At 38.9% G+C, this 20,742-nt stretch overlaps 1 protein-coding gene across 1 annotated transcript in view; it reads right to left on the bottom strand.

Annotated features, from left to right (window-relative positions):
• Positions 1–20,742, bottom strand: part of UBAP2 (ubiquitin associated protein 2) — a 122,996-nt gene that overhangs the window by 54,649 nt on the left and 47,605 nt on the right. The window contains 4 exon segments of the mRNA XM_055302448.1: positions 7,192–7,269; positions 9,041–9,194; positions 15,062–15,172; positions 17,853–17,930. Coding sequence (XP_055158423.1) covers positions 7,192–7,269; positions 9,041–9,194; positions 15,062–15,172; positions 17,853–17,930 — 421 coding nt within the window.

Here is a 20,742-nt window from a genome sequence, read left to right as displayed (position 1 = left end):
TTTAAAAAAAAAAAAAAAAAGATGAGAATATCACTGCTAATACACGAATATATTGTGCTGTGCCCCCAGAGAAAGCAGACGGCACTAACTGACCAAGTCTATTTGAAAATTATTTTAGAGGGGCAGCCCGGGTGCCTCGGCGGTTTAGCGCCGCCTTCAGCCCAGGGCCTGATCCTAGGGACCTGGGATCGAGTCCCACGTCAGGGTCCCTGCATGGAGCTTGCTTCTCCCTCTGCCTATGTCTCTGCCTCTCTCTGTGTATCTCTCGTGAATAAATAAATAAATAAATCTTTAAAAAAATAAAATTATTTTATTATCTTTTATTGCATAAAGAACACTGAACACAAAGAGAAATAAAATATCCAATAAAAATGTAAGCCATACTAAATTTTATTTTCAAGCTTTTAAATATGCCAGGTCCAAAAAATAATGATAATTTGCTTTAGGAAAAACATACACAGGGGGAACGTCATCCTGGAGTACCAGGATCGAGTCCCATGTCAGGCTCCCTGCATGGAGCTTGCTTCTCCCTCTGCCTGTATCTTTGCCTCTCTTTCTCTCTCTCATGAATAAATAAAATCTTAAAAAAAAAAAAAAGTCTGAAAGTCTGAAGTATGCGAAGGCATGAAGCCCTAAAATTAATTTTTGTTTTTCTTTTTTAAGGATATTTATTTATTCATGAGAGACACAGAGTGAGAGGCAGAGGAATAAGCAGGCTCCATGCAGGGAGCCCAATGCAGGACTAACTCCCAAGACAGGATCATGACCTGAGCCAAAGGAAGATGCTCAACCACTGAGCCACCCAGGTTCCCCCAGAATTAGTTTTAAATACACTGATATAGGGGCACCTGGCTGACACAGTCAGTAGAACATGCAACTCCTGATCTCAGGATCACAGGTTCAAGTCACACACTGGGCACAGAGTTTACTTTAAAACTAAATGAGGGATCCCTGGGTGGCGCAGCGGTTTGGCGCCTGCCTTTGGCCCAGGACGTGATCCTGGAGACCCAGGATCGAATCCCACATCGGGCTCCTGGTGCATGGAGCCTGCTTCTCCCTCTGCCTATGTCTCTGCCTCTCTCTCTCTCTCTCTCTCTCTCTCTCTCTCTCTCTCTCTCTGACTATCATAAATAAATAAAAATTAAAAAATAAAACTAAATGAATGGATGAAAATACAAAAACACGCTAACGCAGACTACAAAAACAACTATCTATATACTATTATCTATAAAACAATAAATTCCTCTCTACTAACCTCTTTCCTGCTTTTCAGAATGGTTGGGAAAACACAATTTTAGTTACTCTCACCCTGTGAACATAAGGGGCAAATACCAACAAGGGTCATTTCTTATAGATTTTTAGTCTCGGAGCTACACTTCAGGAAGTCCTAGGAAAGGTCAGTAGGACTGCAAACAGCCTGCAGCGCCCTCTCTTTCACCATGGACAAGCTAAAGCTACTACAAGGTCTGCTGGCAAAAATACCTGCCTGACATTCCAATAATGTGCTTTAAACTCAAATCCTTGGACAAATTCAATTTCAATTCCAATACCCAAAAATCTTATGAAGGGATGCCTGAGTGGCTCGCGGGTAAGCCTCTACCTTTGGCTCACGGCATGATCCTGGAGTCCCAGGACTGAGTCCCACATTGGGCTTCCTGCATGGAGCCTGCTTCTCCTTCTGCCTGTGTCTGCCCCCCTCCCCTCTCTCTCTGTCTCTCATGAATAAATAAATAAAATCTTTAAAAAAAAAAATCTTATAAAAAAATAGACTCTATAGGAATAATTTTCTACGAGATTCAGCGCAGTCTGGCTCCTCTTCATTCTTATATATAAACCTACTATTCTAGTGAGGCCAGATAATGTAGCCAAGAACAAAGGGGAAAAAAGTTTTGGTTTCATTAGCTGTTTTTTTTTTCATTAGCTGATTATAATTTATATCAAGCTTTATTGCCAAAGATTTTTGACTAGAAAAATTAAATTTGAATTTTTCCACACACATAGTTCATTCCCATGGACCGTATTTATCGTTTGCATTCTGTTCCTAATTCGCTGTTAAATTTACAAATGGGGAAAACTGTATGAATAATCACCAAACAGTCCAGAAAAGAACATGAAGATGTGACAATTGTGATTAAGTAAAATTTAAGGTGATTTAACATGGTCTGTGAAGTTTTATTTGTTTTATTTGTCTAAATAAAACCAAAGAAAATTTATCAACTCTACATCAAGGTAAAAACTAGCCAGGGGATCCCTGGGTAGCTCAGCGGTTTGGCGCCTGCCTTCGGCCCAGGGCGTGATCCTCAAGTCCCAGGATCGAGTCCTACATGTATGGAGCCTGCTTCTCCCTCTGCCTGTGTCTCTGCCTCTCATGAATAAATGAATAAAATCTTTAAAAAAGAAAGATAATAAAACTAGCCAACTAACTCCCATCTATACTATTTTCCAGCTCACACTGGCTGTTCCCTAGGATGTTTTTATAACAATAAATCTGTTCAATATGTAATAAGACTCAACCTTTTATTTTTAATTATGTTCCTAAACAACCAAAGTTCTGGGACTAGATTTTTACTCTCAAAGGACCAAACTGAAGGGTTCAAGTGTGCCACATAGGGAATTCAATCATGAAGAGCTGATCATTTCTTTAAAAGCCCATTAACAAAATAAATAAATAAATAAAAATAAAAATAAAAATAAAAAAATTAAAAAAAAAAAAAAAAAGGAAGCCCATTAACTCCAGGAGAAAGATCTAAAAGATCAAATACTCTGGAAAAGACAAACTTCTCCCAGATAAGATACCCCAGTCATCCGTATTCCAGAAACCTTAAAACAAAGGAATTTGCAACAATCTTCTAATTACAATAGTGCAGTAAAATTAGACACATAACATTGACATTACACTCTGACTACTCTGACCCACAGGTATAGTAAATTTTAGTGGTTAACAGTCTCATTCTGGGAACATCTTGGTGGCTCAGCAGTTGAGCATCAGCCTTCAGCTCAGGACCTGATCTGAGAGAATGCATGCACAGAGGGAGAGGGAAAAGTAGACTGAGCAGGGAGTCTGATGCAGGGCTCAATGGCAGGACCCCAAGATCATGACCCAAGGCGAAGGCAGATGCCTAACTGACTGAGCCACCCAGGCACACCAAGGAACTTTTTAAAAGGCTAATTAAACAGACTACAAGAGAGTAACTTAAGACATGAAGTGACTTACAACTAATCTTGTGAAAAGTGACATGTTACATAAAACAAAAGACATTTATCCCTTAATTATTAAAGTAACAAACTGGGTAGCCCCAGTGGCTGCAGCGGTTTAGCACCGCCTGCAGCTCAGGGTGTGTGATCCTGGAGACCTGGCATTGAGTCCCACATCGGGCTTCTTGCTTCCCACATCCTGCTTCTCCCTCTGCCTGTATCTCTCTCTGTGTGTCTCTCATGAATAAATAAATAAAATTTTAAAATAATAATAATAATAATAAAGTAACAAACTATTTGTTCTATACCACTACTATCAAACTGTACTAATATTCATAAGCAAAATGATTGTAGTTTTGTGCACACAGGACACTGAATGTTTTCTCCCTCTTGCCCTGTGGTAAATGTGGGATTCAAGGCAAATCAAAGAAATTTCCAGACAGATCACTACCTATCAAGAGCCTGTTTAAATATACTTAAATATTAAAAAAAAAAATACTTAAATATAGGTGATTTTTTTTCAAAGAGCAAAGTATGTTTTTTTCAAATATTTTAATTTATTTATTTTAGAGAGGTAGAGAGTGTGAGTGGGGGTGGAGGGATATGGCAATGAGCAGAGGGAGAGAGAATCTGAAGCAGACTCCACACTGGGCCATGCAGAATGAAACTGGACCATTTTGTTACACAATACACAAAAAAAGAACTCAAAACGGACAAAAAAAACCTAAATGTGAGAAAGGAATCAATCAAAACCCTAGAGGAGAACACAGGCAGCAGCCCCTATAACCTCAGCTGCAGCAACTTCTTGCAGACACATCTTCAAAGGCAAGGGAAACAAAGGCAAAAATGAACTATTGGGACTTCATCAAGATAAAAAAACTTTTGCACAGCAAAGGAAACAGACAAAATGGGCGAAGGTATTTGCAAATGTCTTATCAGATAAAGGGCTAGTATCCAAAACCTATAAGGAACTTATCAAACTCAATATCCAAAGAACAAATAATCCGATCAAGAAACAGGCAGAAGACATGAACAGACATTTCTCCAAAGAAGACCCACAAATGAACGCCTGGGTGCTCAGCGATTAAGGGTCTGCTTTCAGCTCAGGGCGTGATCCTGGAGTCCTAGGATCCAGTCCCACACATCGGGCTCCCTGCATGGAGCCTGTTTCTCCCTCTGCCAACCAATGTCTCTGCCTTCCTATCTGTTTCGAATGAATGAATGAATGAATGAATGAATGAGGTGGTGGAGGTGGTGGAGGTGGTGGAGGGGGAGGAGGGGGAGGAGGGAGAGGGGGAGGAAGAGGAGAGGATGACTACGACGACCACCTACAAATGGTCAACAGACCCATGAAAAAATGTTCCACATCACTCCACAACAAAGAAATACAAATCAGAACCACAATGAGATACCACGTCACACCAGTGAGAATGGCTAAAATTAACAATTTAGGAAATGACAGATGTTGGCAAGGATGTGGAGAAAGGGGAACCCTCTTACACTGCTGGTGGGAATGCAAGCTGGTGCACCCACTCTGGAAAAGTGTGGAGATTCCTCAAAAAGTTGAAAAGAGCTACCCTCTGATGCAGCAATTGCAGTACTAGGGATTTACCTCAAAGGATACAAGTGTAGTGATCCAAAGGAGCACCTGCACTCCAATGTTTATAGCAGCAACGTCCACAACAGCCAAACTATGGAAAGACCCGAGATGTACACTGACAGATGAATGGATAAAGATATGACGTGTGTACACACACACACACACACACAATGCCATACTACTTAGCCATCAAAAAAATAGAACCTTGCCATTTCAATGACATGGACAGAACTAGAAGGTATTATGCTAAGTGAAGTAAATCAATTAGAGAAAAACATCATACGATCTCACGTAGAATTCAAGAAAAAAAAGAGGGGGATCATAGGGGAAAAGAGGAAAAAATAAAACGAGACAAAAATCAGAGTGGGAGACAAACCATAAGAGACAATCATTAGGAAACAGAGGCCTGCAGGGAGGTGGCGGGGGTGTGTAAATTGGGTGATGGACATTAAGGAGGGCATGATACAATGAGCACTAAGCAGGGGAGCCCCAGTGGCTCAGGGGTTTAGCACTGCCTTCGGGCCAGGGCGTGACCCTGGAGACCCGGGATCAAGTCTCACATTGGGCTCCCTGTGTGGAGCCTGATTCTCCCTCTGCCTGTGTCTCTGCCCCTCTCTCTCATGAATAAATAAATAAAATCTTAAAAAAAAAAAAAAATGAACACTAGGTATCATATAAGACTGCTGAATCACTGACCTCTGCCTCTAATAAATAAAATCTTTAAAAATACAGACACAGGGGATCCCTGGGTGGCTCAGCGGTTTAGCGCCTGCCTTTGGCACAAGGTGTGATCCTAGAGTCCCGGGATCGAGTCCCACGTCGGGCTCCTGGCATGGAGCCTGCTTCTCCCTCCTCCTGTGTCTATGCCTCTCTCTCTCTAGGTCTATCATTCATAAATAAAATAAATAAATAAATCTTTAAAAAAAATTACAGACACACACACACACACACACACACACAATTGGTTAGATAATTCTAATCTTATTTTGACTGTGCCTGGCAAATCAATATATAGTTTCGCCTTCTCTATCTGTGGTTATCATTTACCTTTGGTATATATAGTATTTTAATAAATGATAATTGAATGAATAAACAGCCAAAGAAGTTGGTAGCATATATAACCTACATTCTTTAATTTAAATTTTAGGTAATTAATATACAGTGCCTACAATATATTTTTTTAAGATTTTACTTATTCATGAGAATAAGGGGGGGCAGAGGCAGAGAGGCAGAGACACAGGTAGAGGTAGAAGCAGGCTCCATACAGGGAGCCTGATGTGGGACTCAATGCCGGGTCTCCAGAATCAGACCCTGGGCTGAAGGCAGCGCTAAACCGCTGAGCCACCTGGGCTGCCCACCTACAATATTCCTCTGCTTAATAATACTGCTGATCAAAAACTGCCACTATGAACTGCTCATGTGGAGACTAGTCACAACCGCATTTAATAATGTATCCAACAGGGGCACCTGGGTGGCTCAGTTGGTTAACCATCTGCCTTCAGCTCAGGCCATAATCTGAGGGCCCTGCAATTGAGCCTTGCATCAGGATCTCTGCTCACCGAGGAGTCTGCTTCCCTCTCTACCTCTGCCCCTTACACCCCCACTCTTTCTCTCTCTGATCTCTCAGATAAATAAAATCTTTTTAAAAGTTTTTTTTTTTTTTTTTTAATTTTTAAATATATCCAAAAAAGGCTCCTGGCTGGCTAGGTCTGTAGAACATGAGCCTCAATCTCTGGGTTTGTGAGGTTGTCAGTTCAATCCCCACATTGGGTAGAGATTACTTAATAAAATAAGGGAAAAAAAATAATTAAATAAATAAAATAATAAAGGAAGAAAAGAAAGATGATCAAACAAAATGTCAGTTCAGATAGCTCCTCCCCTGAACCAAAGCCTTATCTGCGTATTACATCGTGTATCTTGATTTTATGACCCTGAGAAAATTCAGTCACACCCTAAAGTATATGAAATTACCTTATTAAAGTGGTTTAATGATGTCCCAAATTAATAAATGTTAAGAAATGATTACTAACAGAAAATTTGGGGAGTGGGAAGGAACTAATCAATGGGCAAATAATTTTAAAACTAGGATCATATGAGTAAAACACATCTATAAAAAGTCCAACAAAGGAGAACAGAATGATCAGAGCTTCAAGCTTTTAATTGTTCATATAAATGGCTTTCACAGCTCCGGTGAAACAAACCAGTTAAGTTTCCTCAAAATTATGCAAATCCAAACATTTCATTCATAGCCATCAGTAAACAAATCCGAAGATCACAGAAGATCAATCCTCCTCTTTCAGAGTACTCTGCCATTCCTTAGTGAAATAAGTATACCAATAGCCTCCCACCGCCTCCTTCCAATCACAAGCATCTCCTTCCCCCTTGTTCTATCTTACCTCTGCCACGGACTCGCTTGCCACGGTCTGAAAGCTTGTCCACTTGATTGCAATCAATTCCATTCTCTTCTCCTCTAACTATGGAAGAAAAGAGCACTTCTTGTACATAATTGTGCACAAGAGCAATCAAAGGCAAGGACAAAAAGACTTCTTATAAAAAAGCTAAAACTTTACCTAAGAGATCAGAAAACAGTAAAAACAAAACCGAATAAAAATGGCTGAAAAAACTGATGACAGCACATCTTGCTTAATTCATAGGTGAAAATTTTGTAAGGAAATTAAAATGATGTACCACTTTTTCCTTTCTTCTAGTTGGACTTGCCCTCCCCTAAGGTGAGTCTGCTTCAAAGACCAAATTTGTTATGCAGCTATATGTAATACACACCAAAACTGGCTCACTGGTTAGGTTTAAAGGAAAGGCCTAGAATAGCAAAATAGCAATGCCAAGGAAATAATGAATCGTTGAAAATATTTCAATTGAAAAAAAAAAAAGAAAGAAAATATTTCAATTGGAGGCAGGTTTTCCCAGGATACTATCCAGAATGTGCCAGTAGAGTTATCTTCTTCTCACCCCTACACCGGTATTGACTCTAACAACTCTATGTAATAAGCAGATTTTTTTTTTTTTTTTGAGGCCGCACGAGACAAACTGCTACCAGCGCAGACGTCACCCAGGGCCTCCTATAATAAACAATTTTGAGCAATATTGACACATCTTGCTCTCCTCATCCCTTTCAGGGCCTAACTCCCATGAGTTATAAGTGCTGCCTCATGAATGCCTTCCTTGGCATTTAAATTTGCCAAACCCCTTCTTAAAATCACCATCTTGCTGCCTTTGTTTTTCCCAAAGCATAACTTCCACATATAACATCAGTAAAATATTGTATTACTACAAAATGTTACTTCTCTTATTGTAACATCTCTCTTTAACCTCCAGTAAAAGTTTTATTAGGGGGGGCGAATATTTATTTTATTCATTGTTCTATGGCTATTAGAGTAACGGACTACATAGTAGGTACTCAGTAAACATCTGTGGAATAAATAAACTAGCCAAAGTCTCTAAGATTGTTTGTTAAGCATTTACCTTTCATTCATTCATAATTTAGCTACTTTGGTATTATCTGCACAGCAAGTAGTGTTGTTATGGGTAAAAGATGCCAAAATCCGGGTCAAATGAAAGGACTAAGAAAAATTTCCCTATTCAACAACTTCCCTCTTAATCTAACCCTTGCCTATAAAATAGTATCCATTAAGTGGGAAGAATAAACTATCTTCATCTACCAGTGAATGAAAGCCCTCCTTTCAAAACAGAGGGTGCACTTTAAGACATAACAGAAGGCGGTCTTAACTGTCTGAGGCACCCAGGCACCCCAAAAAGGCAGTCTTAAGACACAACATAACTACGTACAGCCCAGGTAAGTGCTAACATGAAACTGCATCAGTTAGGGTTCTGATGAACTACTTAGTTGTAGCTCAATATTAAGAGTTCTATAGGGATCCCTGGGTGGCGCAGCGGTTTGGCGCCTGCCTTTGGCCCAGGGCGCGATCCTGGAGACCCAGGATCGAATCCCACGTCGGGCTCCCGGTGCATGGAGCCTGTTTCTCCCTCTGCCTGTGTCTCTGTCTCTGCCTCTCTCTCTCTCTCTCTCTCTCTCTCTCTCTCTCTCTCTCTCTATCATAAATAAATAAAAAAAATAAAAAATAAAAAATAAATTAAAAAAAAAAAAAGAGTTCTATATAATGACAAACACTGAAGAACTAGATTTAAGGGCATTTGTTGGAGCACTCTTTCAGCTTCTCAGTATGCATAAAAATTTTCTTAACAAAAAATTAGGAGAAATATACTTACACTCCCTCCCACGATTGCCACCTCTTCCTTTCCGGTTGTTGTTTCCACGTCCACGATTCATTTCTCTCTCAGTTCTCTTCTCTCTATTCTCTTTGTTTTCTGAATTTTCTTTTCCAAAATTCTTCTTCTTCCCCCCTACAGTCTCCCATGAAGTCTACCGAAGACAAGAGTGGTCATTCAGAGTTGTCATTCAGAGTGTATACAATTATCAGGGATGTGTGCATCTATCTTTCAGACCTAAAGACCCACACCTTGAAGCTCACTTGCCTGCCATTTTAATTCTTATCCATAAAGTTCTACTTTCAGATGATAAAAACAGTAAAGTTCGCACTAAGCTTCTGTTGCCATACACAGCACAAAAGAGGACAGCAACTAGCTGAATAACAACTAACTATATATTGTCCCACCACAGAGCCTTTTCCTATGCTGATTTAAAAATAAAGGTCATTTCCCTAAGCTCCCACACTATGCCATCCCCAACTATCCTCAGTAGGCCTTAAACCTATTAATATATTAGCTCAAAGACTACAAAATTACATTAAAATGCTGCCCTAAAACCTCAGGAATAACTTGCTCTATTTAGTTAACCAAAGTAACCACCTAAAAACATTTAATGGTAGGCAAATAAAATTAGGTTTTTTTTTTAAACTAAGTACCCAAAATTTCAATCTCAAAAACCTGTTTCTAATGAGAAGTTAATTTATATAACCTCCCTTCTCTGCCTCTCCTCTAATGGTGACTGAAATCAAATAAAATCAAATATATATAAATTGCTGAGAAAAGAACACTTTGTTCTTGTTAAAATAAGTGGTATTACGATAATAAAGGTACAGCACTGAGAAATCCCAAAACTGGCCCATTTGTTTTTTTTTTTTTTTTTTTGCCCATTTGTTTCTATTTATTTTGTCATCATCTAACTCATTTCACAAGAGAGTTGAAGTAATTCAGTCCCAAAATAAGAACAAGAACTATCTTAGGCTTAAAAAAATCTTAGGAAAAAAGGAAATTACTAGTATTGTATATTCAGATAAAATGCACTAGAAATTAATAAACTAAAATTGAAGAAAATAGCTGACTTACTTCCAAACAGGAGAGGCCAGATTTAAAATGTTTTAGAAGGAATTTTTTTGACATCTATAAACCTCAACTGAACCGATATATTTAGTTACATATAAAATCACCAGATATGAAAAAAATTAAAACAAGTTATTTTCCACCTTTAAGCTTTGATAGAGATTTTTTAAAAATCAACAACTGACAGCTACAGCTACTGGATAATCTGGCATATCCAGTTCTGGTGAATACCCATCTATTCTAATCTTCTACAAGTCTATCTGGGAACAGGACCCAAACTTTAATTAGTTCATAGCTTTTACCCAGCAATTCTATTTTCAGGCCTTTATTCACATGAAATAATTTTATAATTGTGCAAACACTTATATACAGACAATGGTTAGAATAAAAGGTGGGGGGATTCTCCTAATATCTACCTTAGGAGGCTATCTACTCTAGAACATCCACAAAGAGAGCAGTATGTAGCCACTTAAGAGAGTTATCCAGGTGGGGGAACCTGGGTGGCTCAACTGGTTAAGAGTTTGCCTTCCTTACCTGGGGACCCTGGGCCCTGGAATGGAGCCTGCTTCTCCCTCTCCTTCTGCCTCTCCTCTCTGCTCATGCTCTCATGCATGTGCGTATTCTCACGCACTCTCTCTCTCTCTCAAATAAATAAAATCTTTAGGGGAAAAACTAGTTGTGCAAGTACACACAGAAAGAGATCCATGATATTAAGTGTAGCAAGCTAACCAACTAACAGTGTATAAAATAGGATTACATTTTTTAGTTCAAATATAAGCCCATGTAATATACTAAAGTTAGTAGTTATTTAATGAGGACATTTAATTTCATTTTATCATTCTGCATTTCTTTTTATCTTTTTTTTTTTTTTAAGGATTTTATTTATTTGAAAAAGAGAGAGAGCACACAGAGGGAGAAGGAGAACCAGATACCCCATTGAGCACAGAGCCCAACACAGGGTTCAATCCCAGGACCCGGAGATCATGACTTGAGAAGAAAGCAGATGTTCAACCAACTGAGCCACCCAGGCACCCCTCTGCGTTGTTTTTTTACTTAGAGAAAACAATAAAAGTTTATTCAGAAAAGTAATTCTGCAGTTTACAAAAACTCAATAATGCTTGCTAATATGAATAAATAAGACACCTATGTAAGACAGAATCCTGTCCTCTTAGGTTAACAAGACAAAAAGTAAATTCTAGAAGTCCTAGAAAAAGTATACACAGTGGAGTCAGCACAAGGTGCACATGTATGCAATTTATAATATCTTTACTCTGCCAGACCTAATGGTACTCAATCATTATGAAGGGACATATTTTGTATGTTTTAAGACTTTATTTGAGAGAGAGAGAAACAGAGCACAAGCAGGGAACAGGGGCAAAACGAGAGGGAGAAGCAGGCTCCCTGCTGAGCACTGAGCCCCACGTGGGGCTTGACCCCAGGACCCTAGATCATGACCTGAGCCAAAGGGAGGCACTTAAACACCCAGGTACGCCATGTGTGAAACATCTGAGAAAAATATCTTACTCCATTTCATTTAGCAAAGACACCCATAAGCAAATCTTGGGCTTGTAAAATCACAAAGACCGACAAGAACTTATTTGTGGAGGAAAGTTAAGGAGAGCAAACTTAAGGGGTAATTGGTCTAGTATCACTGTAAATGCTAAAGAGAGTATATCACATTTGTCACAACAGTCTGTGAGCAGGCACACACGCTTTCAACATAAACCAAATAATTACGGAAGATTTTTAACTAAACTTCTGACCATCTTTGTATCTGTATTTGGCTACTTGTAGAAAGGTCTGAAGAAACTTGAAGAGAAATGGTCCTCCCAGACACTACACTTAGTAATCAGCAAAGCAGCTTTCTAGGCCAGCTAATTAAAAATCACTCTCCCACCTCCTATTTGCCAGGAACTACACAACACAAACAAATCGCAGAAAGAAAGAAGAAAAGAAAGAAAAGAAAAGAAGGGAAGGGAAGGGAAGGGAAGGGAAGGGAAGGGAAGGGAAGGGAAGGGAAGGGAAGGGAAGGGAAGGGAAGGGAAGGGAAGGGAAGGGAAGGGAAGGGAAGGGAAAAAGCACAGTAATGCAACATACTGGTATTTCAGAATTATTCTGGGGATGCCTGGGTGGCTCAGCGGTTGGGCACCTGCCTTTGGCTCCGGGTGTGATCCCGGGATCAAGTCCCACATCAGGCTCTCTGCATGAAGCTTGCTTCTCCCTCTTCCTAGGTCTCTGCCTCTCTGTGTCTCTTGTGAATAAACAAATTCTTTTAAAAAAACAAAACAAAACAAAACCTATTCTGTCACTCAAAACAGCATTATAATAAAAGACTTATTAGTACTTATGATCATGTTCAATGTTTTCCCTTGTTGACAGTTCCTCTTACATGAGAAAGACAAATTCATCCTTAAAAACATCATGGATAATTCCACCTAACATTTTTTTTTTTCAAAGTAATGATTTTGTTTCAGGGTGCCTAGGTAGCTCAATCAGCAGCACCTGCCTTTGGCTCAGGTCGTGATACTGGGGTCCTGGGATGGAGCTCTGCATCGGGCTCCCTGCTCCAAAAGGAGCCTGCTTCTCCCTCTCCCTCTGTCCCTCCCCTGCTAGTGTGCTCTCTTTCTCTCCCTCAAATAAATAAAATCTTTAAATAATAGTAGTAATTTTGTTTCAGAAGATCCTGACACAAAATAAGCTTAGAGAATAGGACAAAATTTGTTTCTTTCTTTCATGGTTTATTTTAAATGTTCTTGCTTCTAGCAACCCTACAGTGATTTTATTGTCTAGCACCTGTACTCCAATAAACTCAATCCCAGTCAGAAGATATTCTTTACAACTGGTCAGTCGTGGCTACTGCAGACAGCAATCAGGGAGGAGACAAGGCAAATGCTATTAAAGAATAATCCTACACAAACCAGAGTTTTCAAAGGAATTTTCCTCTGCCTATCATTCCCCACGCCCCCCAGCCTTCTCAACTCTCAACAAGCATACACCTTTTGTGTCTGTATACAGGCCCTAATTTGATTTTCTAATCTATGAAGAAACCAAACCAGACTGACCTCACCACATGATTTCCAAGTTCAACGTAACCAAAGATATGTTATCATTCAAGACGTTTAAAACTCAATAAAACACAGAACTGGACATACATTAAGTCTGCTAGAGCTAAAAGAAAGGCAACATAAAGTGGTATCCTGGCCTACCTCTAACATGAAAAAAGAAAACAGGCCCTCCAATGAACAATATGGAAATATTTCATGTATTCAACAGTGAATTCTTTTAATATATGAAGGAGGTAGCTTAGGGGCACCTGGGTGGCTCAGTTAGTTAGGCATCCAACTCTTGATTTTGGCTTGGGTCATGATATCAGGGTTGTGAGATCAAGACCTGAGTCAGGCTCTGCACTGGTATGGAGTCTACTTAACATTATCTCTCTCCCTCTCCCTAGGTCTTTCCCCCACTCTCTCTCTTTACAAAAACAAAGCAAAAACAAAAACAGAGCCATTCTATACTACATCCATTAACAATGAGGTAAACACATTTCCCGTATTTTATAAAATCCAGAAATTATATGCTTAAGTATTAGCAAACAAAAACTATGCAAAAATTTGTCCCTTAACATGATGTATTTTCCCAACAAACTGACAGACTAGTGTTATCTTGCATGGAATTTTACCCACGGATATTGCTCTATTTTTCTAATCATCTGATTTTTATAGTTATATAACACATTCTACTTATTTTAAATAAAGATATTCATTTTACTTATGAACTTGTCACAACAGTTCATTTTTATATAGCCTGTCCCTAATACAGCCTATCCTTAAAAATGAGAACCTGATTAAACCTGACTGCTGACAAGGAAGGCATTTTTGATTGTTTACATCTTTATTCTTTTTAAGGAGAATCATTATTTGCTTTAACTTGTTTTGAAATGGTGATTTGAAAATACAAATGAAACATTGTGCAGGGGTAACTGGGTGGCTCAGTTAGTTAAGTAGCTGCCGCCAGCTCAGGTCATGATCCCAAGTTACTAGGATTGAGTCTGACTCCCTGATCAGCAGGGTGTCTGCTTCTCCTCCTCCCCCTTTGCCCTCATTATGCACTCCCTCTCATAAATAAATAAAATCAGGAAGCCTGGATGGCTCAGCAGTTGAGTCGGCCTTCGGCTCAGAGCATGATCCCAGAGTTCAGGGATCGAGTCCCTCCTCAGGCTCCCTGCAGGCAGCCTGCTTCTCCCTCTGCCTATGTCTCACCATCTCTGTGTCTTTCATGAATAAATAAATAAAATCTTTTTTAAAAAATTAATTAAATAAATAAAATCTTAAAGAAACGCTGTGCAATCTCCATGGAAAAATCAAGAGATTAAGGGGGACAACTGCCTAGTGTGGCTTTAGTTGTATCCTTCCTAATAAAAGGGATGAGCTTTAGTGTGCCTACACATTCCTCAAACTTCACTAGGCTTTAAAAAAAAAAAAAAAAGGAAAAAAAATCTTTTTCTTATCTGTCAAATGGTCATGAAAATATGTCTGTAGAATATTCACACATAAGCAAATAGATATACCAGCAAATCCTGGTTTTCTGTTAGTCTAGAGATTTAAGGAGTAGTAAGAGGTGACGATTGAGATGAAGAAACATGAGCAGTGAAGCCAGAGAAGTTTTTCAGGTGGTGAAAATGTCCACAGGCCCAGAGAATTTGGAAACTGTGTAAGGCTGGAGTAGATGACCAAGTTCTCTTTGGAGTCTTCAGATTCTACAACTTCATGAAGAAACCATATATAACAAAAACAGTCATTTCAGGTTAGTATTCTTTTGGGTCTTAAAACAAACATGGAATGGAACCCATAATTCCCTCCACCACCACCCTCAAAAACGGTGAAGTTCAAAATGCAATATGGAACTGGAGACAAATGTCAGCACTGCCAATCAATTAGTAATACTTACCGTGTCTGAATTCCCTTCCAGCAATATATTGATAGCTTTGTTTACATCTCCATTACAGTCATGTAGGGCCACGATGCATTCATCCTGATTTTTCCCCGTCACTTCCATAAGCTATTGAAATTTTAAGAAAATAGTTAAGGGGAACCCAAAATGGTACAGGATACCAATTTTAAGATTCTTCTATTGTAAAACAGAAATTATACAATACTTCCACATGAACATGGCCTCCTTCCAGACTCTGAGCTTATAATGCAAGAACACGTTTCCCTGCTTTTTGTGGCTATCACTTGTCTTTTAATCATACAAATAAATTATCCTCCAACATGACCAAGTATCAGATTATTAATGAGCAATATACACATACAAATATACCAACATTCTCAGAATAAGGATCAGCTCTGACTACTCCAGCTTAGTTCAATGACCTAGGATTTCCAAAATTCTGAACTATTCAAATAGTAAGTGGGCTATATGTTTCCCAAAGACCAAGTGTATATGGCCACTATTAACAAAACATCCAGTTGAACTGTTTTGTACAGAGAAAATATTTCCTATGTGGTGTACTACTGATTGGATTAGAACAGTCCACACACTTAATAAGTGACAACACTCAAAAGCCTCACAATTGAATTCTACAGCCAGCTATCACAACTCACTCCTAGACATGGTACTTCCGCAAGCAGCTTCAACAGGGTGCTATGTTTGAAGTAATCAAAGAAATCCCCATGGTACACATTCTCTTTAACAAGGGAGGTTAAGGGCAGCCCCGGTAGCCCAGCAGTGTAACATCAACTTCGGCCTGAGGTGTGATCCTGGAGACCTGGGATCGAGTCCCACATCAGGCTCCCTGCATGGAGTCTGCTTCTCCCTCTGCCTGTGTCTCTGTCTCTGCCTCTCTCTCTCTGTCATGAGTAAATAAATAAAATTTTTAGGGATCCCTGGGAGGCGCAGTGGTTTGGCGCCTGCCTTTGGCCCAGGGCTCGATCCTGGAGACCTGGGATCGAATCCCAAGTTGGGCTCCCGGTGCATGGAGCCTGCTTTTCCCTCTGCCTGTGTCTCTGCCTCTCTCTGTGTGTGTCTCTCATGAATAAATAAAATCTTAAAAAAAAAAAATTTTTAAAGGGGGGGGGGGAGATTGAGCCACTTAACATTCTCATCACAAGTACAATCACAGGTTAGGTACAATACAGGCTTCTCAATTACGATGGAATAAACATACGATATAAGTATCTGCTGTGTTTTATACACATTTAACTATTTTAGTATGTATCAACTGTTCAAAATAGTTTGACCCCAACATCTAAAGTGACTTCTCTGTGGCCAAAAACTAATTACCAGCAAGACCTATGTGGAATCCAGGTATCCTGATCTCATAAATAGAGCTCTTCGCACTATACCACTCTCTCTCTCTGCTTTCCTCCCTGCATAGCACAGTGAAAGTTCTACACACCTACAGCTTTCCACAGCTTGATCTTTGGATATTGCCTAGTGTCAGTTTTTGTCAGTGTCAGTATTAACCCAATACCTGTAATATTCAAGTGATAAGGTGCACATTAAATATCAAATTACCCCCCAGTGACTGAATTAGTAAGGGATCGAACTAAAGTTTAACCTTAAAACTCTGAACTCCTGGACCAGTGCTCTTTTTTGTGTATCTGCTATGCTATTCAGATAAAAGACAATATGATATATAGAAGTAGGTCTCAAACTACACATAAATCTCATTCTAGAGAATAAGTTCTATAACTTTTAATAAGCCGTTTTTGTGGCCTTCTAAAAATATTACCATAGTCTAATGACAGCAACTATAAGTATAAACAAAGAGTTTAAAGAGAAAAGGGCTAAAGAGTTAGGCAGGAAGCTAGGCATGAGCAAAAGGAGGACAGACCTTAGACATCATGATGGAGAGGCGCAACTGAGGACAGCCTGGAAGCATCCCATTCTACCCATCTAGTACTGGGTTTGTGGTTATAATATCCTCAGCAGGACTAAAGGCTAAGTTTGTTGTACTTGTTCCACTAGTGCAGAAAGCAGTAGCTTGTCCTTATGTGACCTATGTCTCTAAAATAGAAATAATGTTGCAGTTTCCTACTCCATGAAGGCTTTTTGAATACATCTTGGGAAAGGATATAGTAGTTGGCTAATTATTATAATCCAGGCCTTTCACTCAAATGTTCCAACACTAAGACCTGCCCAAAAGAAAACTGATATAAGACAACAGCACCAAGTTTCCAGGGCCATTGTCTCTCTTGATTAGCCCACTCCTTCCATGGGGGGGTACACTTTAATAAAGTTTTGCTTTCGTTCTGTTAATTCTTTACTGTGGCAGTGAAAAGAAGCAAGGTTTCTTTCCTTCTCCAGCTAACTCTCAGCAACAAATTCACTGTGGGACACTCATACCAAGGAATAATTATTTGTAGACCTCTACCAAGGTCTGGATCAAGTTAAGGGTTATATAGCCGGATTTCTAGAATCTTGAAGGGAAAAGAAGCCTTATCAGGAAAGGAGATTTTGAAATTTTTATAATCAAAAGGTCTTTAATTAAAGTTCTAAATAAAGACATAACTGTAAAATTTAATGTTATATGCTTCTAACATACATTTGGAATTACTACCATGTTGGAAAAGCCAATTCGGTTCCTAACAATAAATAAAATTTTTTGAGAACTTGCCAAATGCTATATGTACTTACTACATCAATGTGCATCTTCACAAATGTCTAGCTCATTATTAATAACATTATAACTAGGAAGATTCTGATGCCAAAATAGTATCCTCTGCCAAAAACCTACCTGTTTAACTTTAGCTTCAAATTCAGAATCATTTTTATCAAAGATCACTTGAGCGAGACGCATTTGTTCAGCCGTTGCCTGAAAAGCAAATACACAATTAACAAAAAGATCTGAGCACCTAAGATATAAGTTAGATGCCAAAATCTGCTGCAAAAAGATGAAAAGCTCAAGAACTACAGCACTATGGTATCAGAAAAACTGATTAGAGCTCTCAAATGTACACAATCTGTTTTCATAAGCCAAACAAACATGATTTTTTCCCCCAAACATCAAATTAAATGTCATAAAGGTCCCATTCCTTTGGCTAAATGACCTAAAGTTATTAATCGTCATAAATGGCCACATGACTCATTTACATGTTCCTTCCCTTAGGGAAATGGAGTAATAAGCACTAGAAAAAATTGGAACAGGAAAGCACTGGAAATTACTAGGACACAGGCTTAGAACCAGTTTAGCTGTCAAAAAAGCTCTGCTGTCAAGTCTTAAAAGATATCCTGGTCACCTCTGAATAAAAATGGCTGTATTTATCCAAATAAAAATTATTTTAAAGGTCACTTTTTTCTTAGCCACAATTTTAAAAATTTTAAGAAAATGGAAACTTATAAACATTAAAATTAGTCACACCAACAAAAAACTCTCTTCCAATGGCTTTTCAGCCAAAATACTTAAAAAAAAAAAATCAAATTACTGAATGTTTGCCATTTCCTTTTATACTATTTTTGGCAATAAAAAAATAGCAAGTTATTGTATAAAAAAGTGACTCTTGTTCAGCGAGATAAGAGTAATATACCAATTTGTTTTGTTAGCTTTGAAAAAGGTACCTTGATTATGGTAACAGGAAAACTAAATGAAGGGTTTACAGGATCTTTCCGTACTGATAAATCTAAAATTACTCTAAAAATTTACCAAAATAAAAATATTACCCTCGTTAACTAAAATATTTACTACCAACATAAATTTTTTTAAGATTTTATTTATTTATTCATGAAAGACAGAGAGAGAGGCAGAGACGTAGGCAGAGGAGGAAGCAGATTCCTCACAGGGAACCCGAGGCGAGACTCGATGCCCAGACCCAGGATCACACCCTGAGCCGAAGGCAGACGCTCAACCACTGAGGCTCCCAGGCATCCCCCAACATAACTATTTTCAAAGTTAAACCATTTAAATTACTGAATGAGGGCAGCCCCAGTTGGCCCAGTGGTTTAGCACTGCCTTCGGCCCGGGGTGTGGTCCTGGAGACCCAGGATCGAGTCCCACATTGAGCTCCCTGCATGGAGCCTGCTTCTCCCTCAGCCTGTGTCTCTGCCTCTGTGTGTGTGTGTCTCATGAATAAATAAATAAAATCTTTAAAACAAAAATAAATAAAAATTTGTTTTAAAAATTTACAGGATGCCTGGGTGGCTCGGCAGTTGAGCACCTGTCTGCCTTCGTCTCAGGGCATGATCTCAGCGTTTCAGGATCAAGTCCCACATCAGGCTTCCTGCATGAAGCCTGTTTCTCCCTCTGCCTAGGTTTCTGTCCCTGCCTAACTCTCTGTCTCTCATGAATAAATAAAATCTTAAAAAATAAATAAATGCTAATTCTAAGGGAGAAAGTTGCATGAGGAACACATTATTTGCACATAGTCTCAAAGTGTCTCAACAAAGATCATTTTTTAGTTGCTAGATAAAACAGTTAAAAATAAGAAAAAAAATGGGCAAAACCTGGACTAAATATATCAACATCCTTAATGAAAAGCAGATAGATCTCAATAACTCCACCCATAATCTGAGAAATAGTCAAAAATACTCTATGTAGTATTCCAATCAGAGTTCTATAACCTGAATCTAATCATGAGGAATTATCAAACTCAAATTGAAGAAATTTTAGATTTATCCATTTATTTGAGAGACAGAGAGAGAGAAAATATGTGTGTGCATGCACAAGCATGCTAGCAGGAGGAGGGGCAGAGGGAGAGTAGCAGACTCCCTGCAGAGCATGGGACTCAATGCCATGAAACCAGAGATCATGACCTGAGCCAAAATACAAGAGTTAGATGTTTAACCAACTGAGCCACCCAGAAGTTCTGAAGAATATATGTAACAACTGGCTTGTATCTTTTTCAATTTGCCTGTATTTTGGAAGATAAAGGCTAACAGCTGTTCTAGAATAGAGAGATATGTCAAACAAAAGGTATGTGATGATTCTATACTAGAATGGGGGAAACATGGGGATATTACCCGAGTAACTGACATTGGAACAACTAAATACTGGAATAACTAAAAATAATGTATGTATTAAATACATGCATACAATGTACATATGTATATAAACATAAAATATAGAAAAAAAATAAAAGCAAAAGTGGCACTATGTTAAAAGTCTCATAAAGAGTATATGAGAGGGATGACTGGGTGGCTCAGCGGTTGGGTGCCTGCTTCGGCCCAGGGGTGATCCTGGAGTCCTGGGATTGAGTCCCACATTGGGTTCCCTGCATGGAGCCTGCTTCTCTCTCTCCTAGGTCTCTGCCTCTTTCTCTCTCTCTGTCTTTAATGAATAGATAAATAAAATCTTTATAAAAAAAAAGTACAGGAGAGTTCTCTAAACTGCTCCTGCAACTTAACAGCAAGAACAAAATTCTACAGACAACAATATACCACAAAAATAGATACGAAGGTATCCCTCACAAACCTCAAAATACAAACAGATGAAGAAAAACTAGCCAGAGATACAGTATCTCAATCTAGGACCCTGAGATCATGACCTGAGCCAAAATCAGGAATGGGTTGCTTAACCAACTGAGCCACCCAGGTGTCACACTATTATATCAACTCTTGAAACTAATCAGTTAGGGCTCCCATTAAGAAAAACTAATAGAATCAAAATTAAGTCACAGATAAAGAAAAGAAAA

Source organism: Nyctereutes procyonoides, unplaced genomic scaffold (genome assembly GCF_905146905.1).
Source record: "Nyctereutes procyonoides isolate TBG_1078 unplaced genomic scaffold, NYPRO_anot_genome, whole genome shotgun sequence".
Taxonomy (NCBI): Eukaryota; Metazoa; Chordata; class Mammalia; order Carnivora; family Canidae; genus Nyctereutes; species Nyctereutes procyonoides.
This window is presented reverse-complemented; position numbering and strand designations above follow the sequence as displayed.